The sequence below is a fragment of the Monomorium pharaonis genome, chromosome 10, assembly GCF_013373865.1.
Source record: "Monomorium pharaonis isolate MP-MQ-018 chromosome 10, ASM1337386v2, whole genome shotgun sequence".
In the NCBI taxonomy this organism is placed as follows: domain Eukaryota; kingdom Metazoa; phylum Arthropoda; class Insecta; order Hymenoptera; family Formicidae; genus Monomorium; species Monomorium pharaonis.
The window spans coordinates 4981112-5000479 of NC_050476.1; the positions used below are offsets into that span (position 1 = coordinate 4981112).

Below are 19368 nucleotides of genomic sequence, written 5' to 3' on the forward strand. Positions count from 1 at the left end.
TTTCCTCATTATGTATGCTGAGAAAAAAATTGAAATATTAATGAGCTGTTGCTTGTGACATTTTTTTGATATTGTTATAACAAATTTGATTGTGATGACTAAATATACATTTCTATAAAATATCTAATTTTTCTTATCAGTTGATTTATTTGATAGAATAAAATTTTATTTTGTCGTATTTATAAATATAAAGAATTATTTCAGTAAAATAAATTTGCATATTCTACAAATAATTTTTTTAAGTATTTTTCTCAGTGTATAGATATTCCCAGCACATAAGAAATTACTAAAATTTTCACAATTATAATATTTTAAATAGAGACAATTCGTATTTCTTTACACTTGATAAACGAATCGTTATTACTGAATCAAAAATGAAACAAATGAAACAAATTGTTGTCTCGTGCGAGACAGTCGAGACTTACTGAAATCAAATCTTTGTTTGTCACGATTTTCTGCGCTCGCGCGAGAAGACGCCGCGTACGCACGTAAGATTGTCATAACTCACGCGTCGTATCACGACGGCACGAAGATAACGCGATTACATATGTACATCACGTTCGCGACTAGAATATCAGACGGTACAATTCCTCCTCGAAATTCGACGTTTCGCTCTCGAGGCGCGCCTCTAACACCGCTTGCTTACCGCGCGAGCTGCAATAATGTATGCCGAGCACACTTCGTGAATTGTTTGCCGGCGCTATGTACACTTATCAAATTAGACACTCGCTCCGTTGATAAATCTAACACGAGCGTTTGGTTGCCGCGCGACGTTCGTTACGCACGGCATAAATGATACACGCATGGTAAACGCGGTGAACAACGCTGAGCTTGCACGTTTAACGTGCACCTCAAACGAGCTATCTCCGCTCGTGATAAGAACAACCCGAAATTTAATTTTGCCGGAGGTGGAAGGTAAATGAAGCCAATATGTAACATTCTCGCGGCGCTTTAAGGTCGTCGGCTTAATTAATAATTGGCTTTATTAATAACTGCGTTGTGCACCACGATCTAATGCTACGAGTAAGCTATTAATTTGTAGCGAAGTAAGTAATTTGTAAAACTCGTTGAAAAAATAACAAGAATTTATTAAGTGCACGCTGACATCCATTTGAAAAAAAAAAAATTGCACTCGAGTAAAACTTTAAAAGGGAAACTGGTACTAATTAACTATAAGGATAAATTGATTAATGGATTCTATAAACAAACTGGAGATATTTGAATCATTTTTGTACATGCAGCATATACTGCTGTTTAGTCACTCAAAAGTATTTTGACATAGATGCATTGTTCGGAAATCATACAAAGATATTTTTAGCCTTACATTTTTTCTTAAATTATAATTTAGTTATTTGAGTATTTAATCTGTTAGATAAAAAATGTGAATCTTAATATCTTTCAGCAATTCATTTTTGTTTATTTTTTTTTAATTAGTATATTACGATTTTTTTCAAACATAAATTAGTGGGTAACTAATTTCTTACCCTTACTGAAGTTACAGATACACATGTTTATTTATCCTGATAAATTTTTTTTTATTTTCAGACATTTTTAATTTATAAATAACTTTCATTATTACCGAAAAGTAATTATAAAATTAAGCGTTTTACACAATAGTTTAGTCCATTTCTTTTGACATATGAGTATACATTTTAAAACCTAAGTTATCTGACATAAGGAACATATTCGAGAAACTTTTATTTTTCTATAAATTATTGAGCTAATAATTTAGTGATTGACATAGAATTTTAAAATAAATTTAAAATAAATCTCTTACTTGTAAATTCTTTGCCTATAAAAACTGAAAAGTTGGTCATTAACTCAAATCTCCTTCACATCCAATCAATATCCCTCGTCATGAGTTTTTAGATCATTCTTGGATTTGTGGTGCTGTTCTCTCGTATCGAGGGAAAAAACTGCTAGGAATCACTACAATTTCGCTTCTGAACGAACAACGGACGATGCGCCTAAGTCCCTAGTGGGGGTTCGTGGGGGACTGCGGACGATTTTTATCGCCGGCCAATTGATCTGTACGCTTTTGGAAATAATACGGCTATACGGTTATCGCGTCCGTGATTTTACGATCGACTGGCGCGGACGAGACAATGGGCTCCCGTTATTTATTAGCTCGAATCACGGCGCATTATGCGCGGTCGAATCTGTCTGGATCGCGGCGTGCGTGATTGGTCCATGGTTTATGCACGATTTAGGCGGCTTTTCAATAAATTTCGCTGAAATAAATCATTAGCATGTGCGAGCCCGCAGCCGGCTATTATGGTTAAATAATCGCGTTACTGTAACTGATGGCGCACAACATCATCCTAAAAATCGCATTATTTAATTCTGACTGACGGATGATTAATCATACGTTTTTATCACTATTTTCCATTTTGAAAATTTTTTGCTGAGAACTTGACAGGAAAAAAGGAATTATTGGAATAAGATGAAATAAAATTTGCGAAGCGTCCTCACCGTTTCATTCTAACAATGGATATTTTCGCGACGATGTCAAGAGCAATATCTGCAGAGAACGCGAAAAGAACCGTATAATCCTTGTTCCGTATTAAGATCACGAAATGTCGCTTAACACGTCTGCCTTTTTTCCAGCTTCCTTCTGTTCGCTCAAGGAATTTACATGAACCAGTACCCAGTTTTTGCGCTACGTTAAACACATTTTAGTACTTTTCAAATGCATTAATAATTTTTAAATTCTAAAAGGTGAATAATTGTAGAAGTTTAATGGAAATCTCGTTAAATCGTGACATTCGTGTCTCCTCCGTAGATCCGATGAAATCGACCGACAATTAACGAAGCTCGAAGTGCCTTCGACCACATCATTGTTCCTTCCCTCGTTTCAAATCGACTGGCCGCCGGCTTTACCGCTCGCTTCTCCATCCGTCTTTCGTGCCGGACCTGCCGGTACGCGGAATAGTCTTGTTTTCAGAAAACTTCAGATCCAATTCACCAACTTTCCACATTACGACAATGCCGTTCGAGCTCGAGGACGCGTGGAGTAGTCTTTCACCCGTTCGAGGGTAAATGAAACTGCCGCGGAGAGAAGCAGAAGCCAGAAAGACGTTTCGTGCCGGACAGAAAGGAGAACGCGAATCACTCCTCTCCCCTCAACTTTACCGCTGATTACACGTTCCGTTACTGAGTAGAATTCGTCTCGCCAGAAATAAATTAGTTAATGGATCTTTCTCGGTGCACTGTTTCATTGAACGGTAGAAGACAGCAATTTTTTGCGACTGCAGAAAAAGCGAAGATGGGAAACCCATGTTCGTAATAGACGAGATAATTGAAATTGCTAGTCTTGAATTTATTTGAAATTTTTGTAATACAATTCTAATGGAATTAAGAGTCGATGTATCGTCAGTATAACTTAATAATATTAGTCATATATTCTATTTATATATAGTTTAAATAATAATATGTGTGAGACAGAAAAAACTCTTTTTAAAAGTGAAAGATATTCAGAGAAAGGTTTTTTTGCTAAATAAACGCAATTTACATTTAATTTTAATTATTATTCTAGCTATTAAAAAGAGGAGAATTTAATTTTCAAATTGATATTAATCTTATGCTTGCTTGTAGGATAACGTAAAAACGAACATTTAATTCATTGAAGATGGAAATACATGATGCTATGTGATCGGATCGTAATTCAAGTTCTTTATCGTATTGAATTAAAATACAGGGCCAAGATTTTTGGAACTTATTAAATTACTTGCATTTTATTTTAATCATACGACACTATTCATTTATAAACATAATTTTATGGTTAAATATAACAAAAAACACGTTAGAGAGTTTTACAATTAACAGTTCATTACGCGCCTCATTAATGAAAAGTAAAATTGCTCCCATTGAATCTGGCGCGTTGCCGAAATTTCACGCGCGATCGCGCAAATCTACGCACCCTACGGGTCATATCGGGTCACATCGGAAGCCAGAAATGGTAAACTTCTCGCTTATCCGTACTCGTTTGCACCATCGGCGCGATTTGTGCCCTGTAGATCGTCGCCGGATTAACGGGCTTGCCGATCGATGAAACCCGATTCGCATCCGTCGGCTTGGCCGTCGTCCGATTTTCGAGGGCTCGGCGAGGGTGGATCTGCGCGCTGCCTCCCTCTAACCAGCGCACGCTGCCGCGCCCGGAATCATTCTGATCGTTAGAAATTTGATTTCACGCTCGCCGCATCCATAACATCCTCCCTGCACGAACGCGAACAACGCCGACGGTAGTAATGGTACATGGAAAATAGGCTTTCGTGCTCTGCACGTATTGGGTGAAACGCGAAATTTGATCGAGATTACCGCCGCGTATAATTTTAATCAAAAAATTGAAAGGTAGAAATTGAATCGTTCTCAAATTTTATTAAATGGCGACAAATATAATTTTTCCGTACGTACTGTTTATTCTTCAATAATTAATCGTTACGGTATAATACTGATATGTAATGGAGAATAATGATTCGACGTGCGTGAGCTTCCTGTATTCATCGGCTTTCCTGTATCCATCCAAACATTGCTATCGTAAAGAGATGTAAGACGGAACGTAAATGGTTCATATGCGCGCGTAAAAAGGACGATTCTTTTTTTACGTAACACCTAGTATGTGCATGCACATGTACCGTTCCCCCGTACTCTCATTTTCCGTTACTCTCGCGCGTCTACCTGATGTAACGGGCGTAGTCCCAACGCGAAATAACTCGCATAAATCACCGATGGTTACGTAGATACATTTCGTTGCGATTCCACTGGCGGCAATGTTTTAATAAAACCCGAGGCTCAATTATTCAACTCGGCGACCTCAGTTTGCGTCCTCAAATGACCCGTGTATGCGTGTATACAGCGTGCACTAAAATCCCTTAACATTTAATCAAATAGCCCAATTTTTCTATTTTATATGTTATTCAAAAGGAAACTGTTAGCATGTATCACTTTTATTTCTGGTCCGTGTGCATGTGCGTCCGCAAGGGTATTTTGGCATTTTCGATAAAAACGATTGGCAAGCATCGTGATAAATAGCCGTCATTCCTTTTTCGCAGTCGACGCCGAAGCCGCCGATCACGTTACGGTTGTTTGGACAGCCGTTAGGCGTTAAAAATAGCGCGTACTCAAAGTTTTCTGTCCCTCCCTCTCCGTCCTCTCCGCCACATATCTCGTTATCCTCGCGATAATCTGAAATCACACAAACCACAAACGTCAACCGGAGAAGACGAAGGAAATGGTTTCGAGAACAGCGGCACGACGTTGACAAACATCGCGCGTACTATTTTCAAGCACTACTTTCCAGAGCGAGACGGATGTCAAAAACACACGTGAAACTTTGATACAAGCCTGACGGCTTCCGGTCACGAAATCCAGGCATGGATACGCGAGGATCTGACGCCCAAATGGGCGTACGTCCCATCGTTATGAACGAGAAAGAGCAAGAGTCAGGAACCGCCGGAGTGTGGAAGGTAGGAAAGTGAAAAAAGTTTTCAGCGCTTCTCTTTCAACCCCCCTTTTGCCCTTCTCTCGCCGTTCCGCGGCCTCGTTATTCTTTTAAGACCCGCGTACAGCAGATCGTTTCCGAGAGAAAGAAAAGAATCTACCTTGATTTATTCGACGAAAGAGCTACAAGAAAATTATGTGGATCTTAGCGTAGTCCGGTCAATTGCACTTTTTTTGTTCTCATCGACCGATCAAAGTCAAATCTTCGATAGAATGTTCTCCTCTCGAAGAGATACAATTTTATCAGTTGTATTTTCTTAAGCATCTCGAGATCGTCGTCAAAACGTAAGAGTTCGCGGGAGGAGTTTTGATTCTTGATTATCAGAGGATAAAAAGGACGAACTGCGAAATACTTATTTCTTAACGAAAGCTAATTGTCGGTTTTATATATATATATATATATATATATATATATATATTTGCGTAATTTACATTTTAAGAGCAGAGAGTGCTCGTTAAAGTCTATTGCGTAAATGTAATTGGAACTGAAGTAAATAAAAGTCTTGACTAACCAATTGTCATGGCTCGGTGAATCGAAGCTCACGATTTACAATCCGAGGTGATCAACTTAACGACGTGTTGAACAGTCGCTGACTTTACAATTTAAACAAAATTATTGCAATGTCTATTTCGCCGCTATTTAAACGTCAGACGATTCTTCGCCGTCTGATTAATCTCTCGATATATCACTCGTTACTGAAGTATGGCTTACCGTCTGATCTCTTATTGAGACGTACCACTTAAAATGCGTCACTTATTCTCGGTAATGTAAAAACAAATTTTCAAGTACTGTAATAATTTTTTCCAATATCTATATTTAATTACATTTGTACCATAAACAACACTGAAAACAAATCTGTTTTAATTGTGTTTTTTTTTTTACAACACAAGTTCTACTGCTTGATTAGTGAGTGTTTTAATCTTTTTCCATTTATTGAATTTTTAATTCCGGTATCGGATGATAACATTTGTTATTAAATGCAGCTATATATAAGGTTATTAACAAAGCGGATGAAGAAATAGATGAAGATTTTATTACGGTTTTGCTATGGCAGTTGTGCGAAAGCACAGACTCTGCCCTTTATCGATTTTCCTTTCTGTATAGTGAGGTCAATGTACCTTTAAAACTTTATCAGTTACTTATACCGGCGTTTTATCGTTTTTACAAGAAAATCATTCAACACAGAATAAACTATACCAACATGTACTAAGACTAACATGTACCAAAGGTAGTGCAAAGCACAGCGGCTGAGAGTGTGGTTCTTGTCTGCGTATAGAGCTATCTACTAGTAATTTATTCCACTTTCAGCGAAACTAACATTTTCATTCCAGCGGTGATTCCACGAAATGTCGGAGATGAATAATTTTCCATATTTTCGAAGCAAAAGCGGGACACGCGCGGAAAAATTTAAAAAAACGTATCTCAGTAAATATCTTTATTGCGTAAATTTCATTAAAAATGTAAAAAATCCGGACAATAATGAAGTAGTAAATATTTATCACAGCTTTATAGATATACATACAAATATTGCATTAGTAAGAAACATCGAACTTGAATGAATTAATTGATGGAATTTAAAGAAATTTAATGATTCTTTAATAAAAGACTACTTGTAAACAAACTACACTATTTAAAAAGATTCTTCTAGTCTATACCTATAGTCTGTTAGATAAGTTAGATTTGTTTTGGGTGACGGCAGCACAAGTACAATTTGATGGCGAAAGCAAACTGAAATGCAGTTCACGCAGTCAGAAATCAATTGACATTTTTGAATGTACCGCTTGGAGAGTCGAGATTAAAGTGTTTCCTGTCGTACGAACTCAGCCGTTCGAAAACGAATTACAGCACGCTTGCGCGTATTGCAGTAAATGGATTTATCTCTCAGTTGGCTTTGCTATTGACGCATCGTCAGCGAACATTATTCCGGGTTAAGCCGATTTGTTTTACTTAAATCCGTAAAACGGGCAACCTCCTATCTGAATTAAAAAGATAATTGAATTTTTTGATGTTATATATATATATATATATATATATATATATATATGACTATTCCACAGATATTGCAACTATTCTTTTATAAATTTTATAACGAATCAATTTAATAATGAACTGAATTCAAGTATCTTTTGATTGTCGCAATTTATTCAATTCAGTTTTATATATACCGAAAAATATTGTTTTCTTAAAAAATAGCATAATATTTTGCAAGTTTTTAAAATATTCTTTAACATATATTCTTAATGAATGAAAATAATTTTCTTTTTTTCTAGAATATCTTTTGAAACCAAGAATATTCTTTCTATAACTTCTGGATTCGTGATATTCTTTGCATATCATGTTTTATTTAATGTTTGCAACAATTATATCGTTATCATTTAACACACTACAGTGCAGTGTTTGATATTCAAAACTTCAAACATCATATAACATATTTAATTAATGCAAGGGACTGTAATAAAAGTAACTGTAATAAAAGTGACTTGTAGAGCTAACCGAATTGTCTCATACAACATACATGTTTTAAAAATTAATATTTATAACTTTTATTAGTTTGTAATTTTCATGATCGGAGAACAGTACGTGTTCCAATAAAAGGGATTCAATATTTTCCTTGCATACTTGTAGAAAAACAGTCCTAGAGTAAAACTTATAAAATTTTTATCTGTAAAAATCTCACATCTTGTTTAGATATTCTTATAAAAATCAAGAAAATATCTGCTAATACTAATTTATCCTTTACAAAAATTTTCTCTGATGTTAAATTTTTTTGGTGTTTATTTTAAAAGAGGCTACTATGAAAATAAGAGAGAAATTCTCAAGTCGAGAATACAATTTTTTTTAGCGCTGAGGAGGGAAATGATGTATAGTTACAATACATTATAAATGAGGTTCTCGCGCTATATGGCGATAATGCGATTTCGATCACTATTGTCCAAGGCATTACGGTGTTTTCTAACGCGATGGGCGAACCGCCGACTCGCGCTACATCATTCTCAGTCGTACTTGCGAGGGAGCGTTCTTCACTTTTGCTCCTCGGGGGACGCGTCGGTTTACATTTAAATTTATAATCTGCCCTTCGGAACGAGGGGGCTCCGTCCGAATGCCCGTAGTAAATTGATTTGCAGTATAACTCCGTTCCCTCGTTGCCGACAGAGAGGTTCGCACCTCTCTCCGGTGAAAAGAGGGTACAGCATGAAAAAGACATGGAAAGCTGTGCAAGCAGAATGGCGAAACGCCGGGGTTGGTCGGTGGAACGGCGGATGACGGGCTCGAGGAAGGGAGGAAATGTAAAATACGAGATGGTCTGGGCGCGGTAAGCGATTTCCGGTTGACTGACTGACATCGGTAAGCTTGGCGCTGCCTCCGGGGCAACCTTCTCACCGTCTAGCCAGCTTTCCTCCGCGTTCTCCGGGGCTATCCACGAGACGTATATACACAAGCGCGTGTTTGTTATGTGCGGACGTGTGTTACGAACGTACACAGGACCGGGATTCTCGCTACTCCGTTTTCCACTCGGAGGCTCGACCGCGATTAAGGCACTCCGCGACAAGACGCGCTAAATTGCACGGTATTTCGAGGAGGCGGCGCCAAGGACCTGCCATCTTCACATTGCCTGACAGCGATTTCGACAAGAACGTGTCCTTCCGACGAAGTGGCGTTGCGCGCTTATCGAGATTCTTTCATGTCTTAACAAATGATGTTATTATTGAGGTAAAATTCCAGATTCTATTGTTTTATCAGACACAATGAAAATCCTGTTGCTCTAATTATATATATATACTGTCGAATTTGTTATTATGAAACAATTGTAAGTTTCTGTAAATTAAGGTTTTATATTTTTTATATTTTAGTTATTTATAAATTATGCAAATATTTGTATTATTAATTATTTATATTATATGTTAATTATAAATACAAATATTTGACAATTTAGTTATGCATAAATCATGGAAAGAACCGAATTAAAGCCATCAATTTCGACGGAGAACATTGTTAATTACGTAATTATTCATTACATATTGCAATATCAATTATGTTGGTCGAATAAAATTCTCTCGAAATGTTCATTAGCTGATCGAGTATACGCGTGTACTTACAGATAGTCGAGATTCTGTACGTCACTACTGCAGCTGCAATTGTGACTTCGAAGTTTCCATGCAACGCGAGGTCTGTCTGTTTCGCATTATACTGCCAAGAAGCACGGTCCACGAGTTTCCGTTTTATACCCCGGTGAGCCAGCGCGATTATAAGGGACTCCGGGAGACAGGGCGCTGTCCTAAATTGCACTCGAGTGTTTCGTAACTCCCCTCGACGTTGTGACGATATTCCCTCTAGATGTAGTCCACAAAACCCTTGCGCGCTACGAGAGAAATCTCGCTTGTATTCCTATATAACCTAACGAGACACCACTTTCGTACGGAAGATAATTCTTATTAACGAGAAGAGAAAGACGAGGGGTGAGAATTTTCGTATCGCGTGCTCTCGTGCTCTTTTATATACATATATAAAACGTGCACGCGATGAAACTTGCGGTGCTATCATCGCCCGACTGTCGTGAAAAAAAAAAAGAAATAAAGTGCAACAAAACTATGAGAAAAATCACACAATACAAAAGCTAATTATTTGATTGTCAAATTATTTATATACAGTATATCATTTCTAGGAATTTTATACATATGTATATATATACCATTTTTACTATAAATTAATTTTTTATTCTTAACAGATCATAATTCTTCTTTCAAGATTTTTATTAAGCGCTGTCGGAAGACAAGTTTCTCATAAGATAAAAAAAAATTATTATAGTCGTAGGACAACGTTATATCTAGAAGATTTTTATGTAATTTTTTTCTGATTTATTAATATTTACCATATAACACATTTATCAATCTCACTTATGATAGCCAGAGATTCTGGTTTTGAATCCTAGGATAAGCGTTTTCTTAAGTCTGTGTGTGTATAAGACGTTAAATATATAATCATGTAGAGATAAATTTCGTGTATCATCATATGAGAAAAATTTGTCTTTTACAATGCCGCATGGAAATTTTTATTAAGTAACTTTTTAATTAAAATATTTTTTGTATATTTCAAAAACGTCTACTTTGTTACCCATAATATATTTGCTAAGTTGTTCTAATCTGATTACATATGTTAAATTTTATAGCGAATTTTACGATAAAGTATAACAAAAAATTCTCTATGTGTGTATAAGAGATCTATTCTTTTATCTTAAGAAGGGAAAGCTTATGTCAGCGCGAAGAAATCTTTTCTTCTACATCCCGTAGAACAGTAGCACAGTCGATTCACAAACCGAAAATCCAGAACGGTCGGATGCCGGCCCTCGAGAAATCGTTACGATCTTTCGGTCGCGGGTACGGTTCGTCGTACGGAGAGAGACAGAGAGGGATGAACGAATTGTACAAGAACGGGAGGAAAAAGAAAGCGTGGAACGTTACTCCACTGCATGAGAGAAAATCGCGCGAAATAAAAGCATCCAATTTCCTGCGAATCGTCCGTCGGATCTCTCGGCGGACTTCCTCCTCGCTCTTCCTCCCGCCGCGGTATCCGACCGGCGCGCGGCGTGGCGCGAGAAGAAAGAGCACGGGGAGCCGGTTCGTGCTTTTCACGGCCGGACACGAGATGCCAAATGCAGTCGGCGAAACGTGAAACGCCGAGGATCGCGAGTCAAGGGGATGACTCGACGTTACTGAATGGCACGAAGAGTGGCGGTGGTGCCGAAGAGCGTCGGCTTCCGTCTTTATTCCAACGCAACCTGGCATTTCAATTATTTATATCGCCCTATCAGCAGCACGATAAAATCTCTCTGCGATGCGTCTCTCTTGCGTCTGCCTTTTGTCCTCCGGTTTCTCGAGACGCGATTCCACTTATTTGTTTCTATCTTCTTTGAATACATACTCGTGCTGAGCAGAAGCTGCCACAATTTCGGAAATAAGATGCACTCGCACGAATAAACCATTCCAATAACATATTGGTAAATTCTTTCAAAAATCGTAGATATATTCGCTGCGCCTTATGTATAGAATTATGATCAGTTCATCGAGAACTTCGAACGAAGGCAATGAAGGCAATTGCTATGAGTAACCATGTTTATTTCTTCCTCGAGTCTTTCTGCAATTCCAAGACAGCTTGCTCGTACAATACCGGCAAAGGCATTGTACATCTCAAATAATAAAGACAACAGCTGCGGACCCCCCTGAATACGCAAGAGCCGCAAACTCCCGCTGGATTGCTGATGCGGCGTGACGTTTGCTTATTTGCATCGCATAATTGACAATACCGCTATTCGTCAGATATTCTCCGCTCCTTTGCTTCTCCCCGTCCGTTCCCGTTCCCCGCGCCTTTTGCGGCTGTAACGATCCCCGATATCCTTTATTCTCCGACAATATACTTTGCGCCCGCCTGTCTCTCCACGTTGCATGTCTAACGAGAGTGAGGGGGCGGAAAGCTTCTTATCGAATCGCGTAACGGATACGTGTCTCCGATACGATTTAAAGTTTCGAGCGCGAACGTGGAGAAAGAGCCGAAGTAGAGCCTACTCGCGTAAACCACATCAAAAATGAATATCTTTCTTCTTGGGACGGAAAAAGACGGGTTGAAAGTAACGAGCTCATCTTCCCAAGCCACGTGGCGCTTCAATTATTTATTATGTCTTGTTGATACCATTCTGTACCAGTCAGTCACGCTTTTCATTGTTCTCTCTACTGCTCTGTGTACTACTTATCGACTTATCAACGTCCTTTTTTTCCCCTTTATTTTTGAAACCTCAAGTCGCGTCTAGATGTTTTTCCAATTTTTATATCGAATAAAGTATGCAATCAAAGTTTACAATCTTACATACGATCGCGTACGTACGAGTTAAATTATCACATCATTAACGTATCGTGTTTTACTGTACCTTAAAAATAAGACAGAGTTGTATTTTATCCGTGTACCGTGAAAGTCGGCTATTCGAAGTTCTTTATCCGAGAAGCGTTGTTCTTCATAAAAGATGCTGCATCCGACCAAGTTCGTATTCTCCGCGGGACGTTAACGGCATCGTAACTCGGATCAGAAGTTAGACCCAGTCGGATCACGCGGAGATGTATGACCTCTCGGGCACCAATAGAGATCGAAGAGGATCGCACAACGATCGGATCCGCGCCACCCGTCGAAGCTCGCAAGTAATTAATTCATAAGCGTACGCTCGACACAATGATGAACTATGGTAGCACATATCCGTCTCTTCATGCAACAATGGCAAGCCGAGCATCTATACATTGCACTAATTGTATCAAGATTTGAATGAGCCAATACAGAGATAAAGGACGCGATCCCTAGGAGGCCAAAGGTATTGCCATGGAGAATACACGTCTCCGCGATTGTCTCGTTGATATGTTAATTAACGTTATTGATGTTAAGCAAGACCGCCCTGAGCATCCAATATGAGTATCTATTAATCCTGTCGAACCACGATGCAGAATCGAGGTTGCGTGAACCGATTGTCCCGGCACACATTCAAATTGCGTTATAATGTATTGATACTTACTGCACCAAACCTTCCTGGTCTATCAGATTTTCGTACGATAGTACGATAGTACTGGATAAAATTAATTAAATTTTTAATTAATATTGCAGACCGCAGATAATTTGATGTCAGCAAATTACGATATGCCAACCTGCCAATTTCTTTGAAATATCATATTTTAAGGAACTATTGATACAATCTTAATTAAAAATGACGTACGATTATTGGGAATATAACAATTGTTGACATTTTAATGCGTATTTGCAGTCTGTGAGAATCGCTACTAGTTTTAACGACATAAAATTAAATTAATGAAATATTCTGTTAACTATTAATAATATTTTGTCGTTTATTCTTTAGATTTGTTTAAAATGTTAGACATGGTTGTACGATTGGACGTTGACTGTAGACAGCTAATGTTTCAATGCTTATCAAATATTATCGCATATTATATTTTAATGCTTACCTATACCTCTACAATAACTTAATTTTTATATTTTAATTAATATCTTTCTAACAATTTTTTAAATTGTTTTTTTAACAACGTTGGTAAATTTTCCATTATATTTCTTTAGTTTATTAAAAATTATTTTTAATTTATAACCATACTTTTATTAACTTTTTGTATAGAGAAAATTATATGATTAATGAATTGAATTGTGAAAGGACATACAAAAAGATCTGCTTTAACTATTCATATAATTTTTATGTATATCGGAAATTTTTATGTGTATTAAAATTGAAATTTAAAAAGTAACATCATATATCAATTGTTCGATTGTATATATGTCTGTTATAAGAGGCCATGTATAAACTCTAATTTGAAATTTGATTTGTTTATTTATTTATTTTTTTTAGACTACACTGGTTAATTATTCGAAACTTTAATATAATATTGATTAGCTTTAATTATAAATATTTTGATTTTTTGATTATATATTTCTTCTTAAAAATGTAATTAAAACTTTTCAATTTTTTATCTGCAGCCTTATAATCATTGTAACGTTGTAGCAATATTATATAATATTTATGTAGAAGAGGTATAATCTGTATAAACTTCTCGTGTAGGAGGTTTCTCGAGACCGCAAAATTCTCTGGAATCTCGATACATGATAATTAACCGAGCGTAGGATGTCGCATTTCGTCTGTTTTCCCTCCTACGAAGGTGAGGCGAGACGGCAAGTCTGATTGAATCAGCATGATTCCCTCGTTGCGTATTACTCGTTGCGTAACCATCCGATTCCACCCTGCTCACTCACCCCTCACCGGGTTCTCTCATTTCGTCCCTACCCCATGAATCCTAGTTGACGACGCCTCGGGAAAACGAATCCTTTGAAGTTGCTCGTAATCGAAGAAGTAATTTCAGCGCGACCCTCGCCGGCAATCGTTTTTCCCCAGTCGTACAGGATCGCGCGTCTACCCAACGAAACGTTATTATCGGAAGCACCCCATCCTTGATAAAGACAATTAGCAGCGTAATTCACGTAACAACTTTGCAAGCGTATTGAATAAAATTGAGGAAAAATGCGTATTTATGTATATATTTATGCACATTATCTACATTTTTATTTTAATTCCATAATCTCGAAAGAAAAATACTATAAGTATGATGAAAACTGAAAACTATACTAAGCTAAATAATAGTTTAATATTTATTGTATGTTAGTGAATATATGTGTAGCAATTCTAATTGTTTATTAAAAATAACGCGAATAACTTGTTCAGCCGACTGCATATATATTTTTCACATTCACTTAAAACATTTCTTGATAAGTAACGTTGAGGCAGTCAGTTAATTCTACTTGAATTAAGCAAATGTATTTTCGTCAATAACCTTTGCACTTTTCTTTCCTAATCTGCTCTATCTTTTCTCATATTGTGAGCTCTCTGTTAAATTTACTACCGACATTTTCCTCGGACGGAACCTAAAATTCAATTCTACTTTATACAATCTAATTTAAGCAAAGTGAAACTTGTGCTGTACGTGGCGAAACTTAGTTTACATTAAACTTCGCACATATTGGATTCAAAATACGATTCCTACCAAATTCAATCTGGAATAGCAAGTACAGTCTTAACATCACGGAGAATAAAATCAAATTCGGAACACGTATACCTGAAGTTGAGCGTAGATACCACTTTGTAAAGTAAACGATTTCAAAATGAAAGACTTTCTCTTTTCTTCATCGTGGGAGACTGAGAATCTCGCATATTTCCGAGACAACAACAAAATAAATTTTAATATGTAGTTGTAACAAATGCGAGGAAAGCGCAATGAATATGCGTAAAAAAATTGTATCTTGACGAAAGCTGTGCCCTCGGAAACAGTTTGAATATTCCGGACTCGGAGATAACAGTAGAAAATTCTTACCCGACTTCACAATAAAATATGCATCTTTTCTAAAACTCAACGAGATAAAATTCAACTCGCCGTAGCGTTCGGCGGGAAAAATTCCATAACGTTTTGCATTCTTGGAACGAGTTAGCATCTCTATGTAGGTAGTGTGATGCAACAAAGTCGATTCGAAAATTGCCGAAATTACTTAGCGAGCGACAGGAAAGTCAGTATCAGTTTGTGCGCCTAGGGCTCTAACGGACAGCTACTGAGTGGTCTCGTCTTTTTGTTGCAGGTGCGAGGGCGGGTGGCTTCAGCTCGAGGGCAGTGCTCGCGTTTGTGGTCGGAACCAACGCTTCGACCGACCGGTTGTTCTCTTCTCGGACAAGTCAGTCGCGACTCTACATATGCAGTGAGTACAGTACTTTCATCGTTTCATTTCAATCTACAAACGGTTTTTGCGTTGCTACTTCGTTAAGTTAAAAGCAATAAGTTTCCTACTCGAACGCACCGCTCTAATTACCATTAATTTTTCTTTACAATCTGAACATAAAAATTTTCCATTTTACACATATAAAATTAGAAGTCTTTAAAGCACTTACAGTGGTACTGTAATGGTATTTATAATGGTACCTTAACATTTTTGTTAACGCAACAAGAGTAATCTTAAACAAGTTGTCTGCTTTCGGGAAAATATTCAGTGAAGATTATTATTATTTCGTATATCTTGACAGAGTTGCGTACAAGTATGTTTTTATGTAGGATAAAATTTTCCGCATCTAGAATGTAAGATTCATGATGTTTACTACCGGGAAAAACCGAGAAAACCTAGAACTTTCATGAACTTTCTTCTTTATTCTTGAAAATCACAGAATTTTATTTATATTCCGGAGAATTTTTATTCGTAAATTTAAATTTTATTATTCTCTTTTTGACAAAATTGTTTTTAAAATTTATTTTGATGATATAAAATATCGATAATCGATTAGTAATAAATATGACATACACAATCATGTACATTTTCATGTGACTCGTGAGTTTTTATTGAAAAACCACTGACAATAGAAGATGGTACATTGTTTTAAATTGATATAGTGTATTTAATTACACACTTTTAAATTTTATACCTCTGGTGAATTCGATTTGCGAACAGTTATATGTCATTTATATTATTTTTTAAATACATTTTTAAATTTTGATATGTAAAGTTAAAGTAACTTTTCTTTGTGATTGTATAATTAAGAAGAACATTAAAAAGCGCGATAATATAATAAAATAAATTTTAAAGCAGCTTTTAAAATTCTATAATATTACTTGAAATTTTAAAATAAAATTCCTGGAATATTCAGAAATTCTCAGGAAATTCTTTTATCAAATTTGAATAAACATCCTAAAAATTTGAGCAAGAACGATTTGTGCATACAAATTGTGATGTATTTTTGCTTATATTTTTGCGAAAAGATTTCGAGAAACTTCCTTTTTTCACGCGTTTGGAACAGAACAATCGTGTTCCGAAATGAATAGCGAGTGCGTAAAGTCGGTTTAATGTCACCATGCGAGTTATCGTTAGTGTGCGTAGCACTGTCGAGATAGGTAGACGAGGACTACAGAAGGATAGGTAGAATTCGAACGGAAACAGAGAATTACGAAATAGAAACACGTCCTGAGCTGAGTGCTCCTTATCCCAAGCTGCTGCCATTCGAGTTACGTATCAGTAACGCTCGTACGTTAAATCTTGCTCTTAAATATCATTAGGCAATAATATCCGCGGGATTGAATTTGCATCCGCGAATTTCTGTGCGTACTTGCAAGAATTTCCCGCACCGCAGGTATCGCAATAAACCGAATTGATTCTGATAACTCGTGGAAAGAGCGAAAACGGGACTGAGACGTGGCGCGGAGTATTTACACGATTCGCACCTTATAAGAAGCGATTTCCATTATCAAGTAGCCCTCTCTCGCTTTATCCGCCCGTTTGTACTTGAACATCAGCTCCTGAGAAGAGTTTAATTTAAATGCAAATTGATTTACCTTTGATAAAGTGAAATGGGGTTTCCTCTGTTTACTGCGAAGGCGAGAATTATTTTTTAAATTAACTTTCTTGACGGCGCGTCGGCCACGTAACCGTATTTAATTACGCTGAAACTACTGTAGAGAAGTAATAACGTGAAATTAATAGCTATTCATAGTCAATGCGTCTGCGAAACGTTACGAACGTCAATGGAAATGGAACGCAAATTAATTATTACATTTGATGAAATGTATTACATTGATTTATTTATTTATTGGATGTAATCTTGTGAAAGACAACATTTTATGATTTTATACGCGCGTTTGCAACATTGTAAATCAGGATTAATTTTTGAACCAATATTACGTTTCCTCGTATCTATCGCGCTCTCTGATAATCGAATAGAAATGAAATCATGGCAACGGGCAATTAATGCGAGCGATCCGTAAAATTTTTATTCGCTCCGCCAGTCGAGGTGGAATTATCATGGTGGTCGTCTGAGAGCACTGAAAAATCTGAATAATTGATTGGTACATATTGTTGGGCCTCACGGGAGTCGGTAAATGGTGGAAAAGTTGCAAATTCGTCCGTAGGTAAATTCCCGCGTGGTCCTCCATGCGGCGCCTCCATTATTTATGTTTCTTAATTGGTGCGTCCAGAAAAAGCGAATTCTGTCGGACAACGAGACGCTTCGTTACGAACTGCTCATTAAATATTTATGGAGAAATCAGCGTCTGCGATATTCGAGCGTCGTCAACTAAGGTCTGCTGCGTATACATAAAACATTAGCAGTTTGCCACGCAACTCGTTTCTTTGATCGCGGCGCAAGATCGTCCGAAGATGTTTCTGCGAAGGTTTTGATCCACTCATACATAAATACAGAATCTGGATAAACATTTAAATTTTCAGATGTCACTCGAGTTCACTTCTCTCTTTCTCTTTCTCTCCTTCTCTGAAATCCGCAGTCAATTCTGTGTATTTTCATCTATCTATCACGCACAAATTGAAAATCGAGATACTCGCAAAAGTAACGTGGCGTAAAATTTAATTCCCCTAGCCGCACCTGAAAGTAATTTCGTCGCCCAATATGACGTTCGATAAATTTGTGAGGAAATCGCACTTGATTTCTATCGCAAATTGTTTTCATAAATTATACGCAAATGTAACAATCGTAGATAAGATAATAATTGTAGCAAACAGCATCAAAGTAAAACTTGATGAGCGTAAAATTAATAGAACGCAATGCGTGCTAACACAATTCACAATAAAACGTAATTTTACAAGGAGAAGCAAGTCTTTTTCAGCGAGCAAGAATTGAATTTCCTTTCTTTACACATTAATGTCCAATTTATTAACTATATTTGCCACATAGTTAAATAATAGTTTAAATCTCGATTGTATAATAAAATTCCTAAGCGTAAGAAGTATGATTGGTTATATAATATTTGTTACATATAATAATAGAAGAATAAGAGAATTCAGAAGAGATCGCCATCAAGAGTACTTATGACCCGGAAAGGTTTCTCGCGTTATTACTCGGCACTTTCTCAGCGAGGACTCCGAAACGCGGCTTGGTCGGTATGAAATTTATATAAGTTGGGAAGTTGAGTGTAATGTGGCAAACCCGTCGCACGCGACTGGCATAAACGTGTCAGGAAATGATTTATGGCGTTTAACTTGCACACTCCCATCCGCGGTAACTTCTTATATGAAAATATCTAGGAAACAATAAACGACAACTTGTGAGCCGTGATGCACGGTATTTATTCTAGGAGGAAATTAAACGGGACATACCTATGCATTGACTGAGAAAAGAGAGAAGCATTAAAACACTTCGTCCAATAACACTTTGTCCAATAATTGCTTTCATTATCACAGATTTTCAAAGAAAGCGTAGAATATAACAGTTGAAAATTATCTCGCAGACGGATTGGAATGAACAAGAAATGAGGAGAGACGAAATTTTACACGGACGAGTAAGCACGGGTGGATGT

At 37.0% G+C, this 19368-nt stretch overlaps 1 protein-coding gene across 13 annotated transcripts in view; it reads left to right on the forward strand.

Moving 5' to 3' along the window:
* The window catches only part of LOC105835207, a 317882-nt gene that overhangs the window by 190430 nt on the left and 108084 nt on the right, over nt 1–19368 (forward strand). For all 13 annotated transcript variants that reach the window (XM_036292968.1, XM_036292969.1, XM_036292971.1 and 10 more), the window contains one exon: nt 15659–15775. In XM_036292968.1, coding sequence (XP_036148861.1) covers nt 15659–15775 — 117 coding nt within the window. The remainder of the gene's footprint in view (nt 1–15658; nt 15776–19368) is intronic.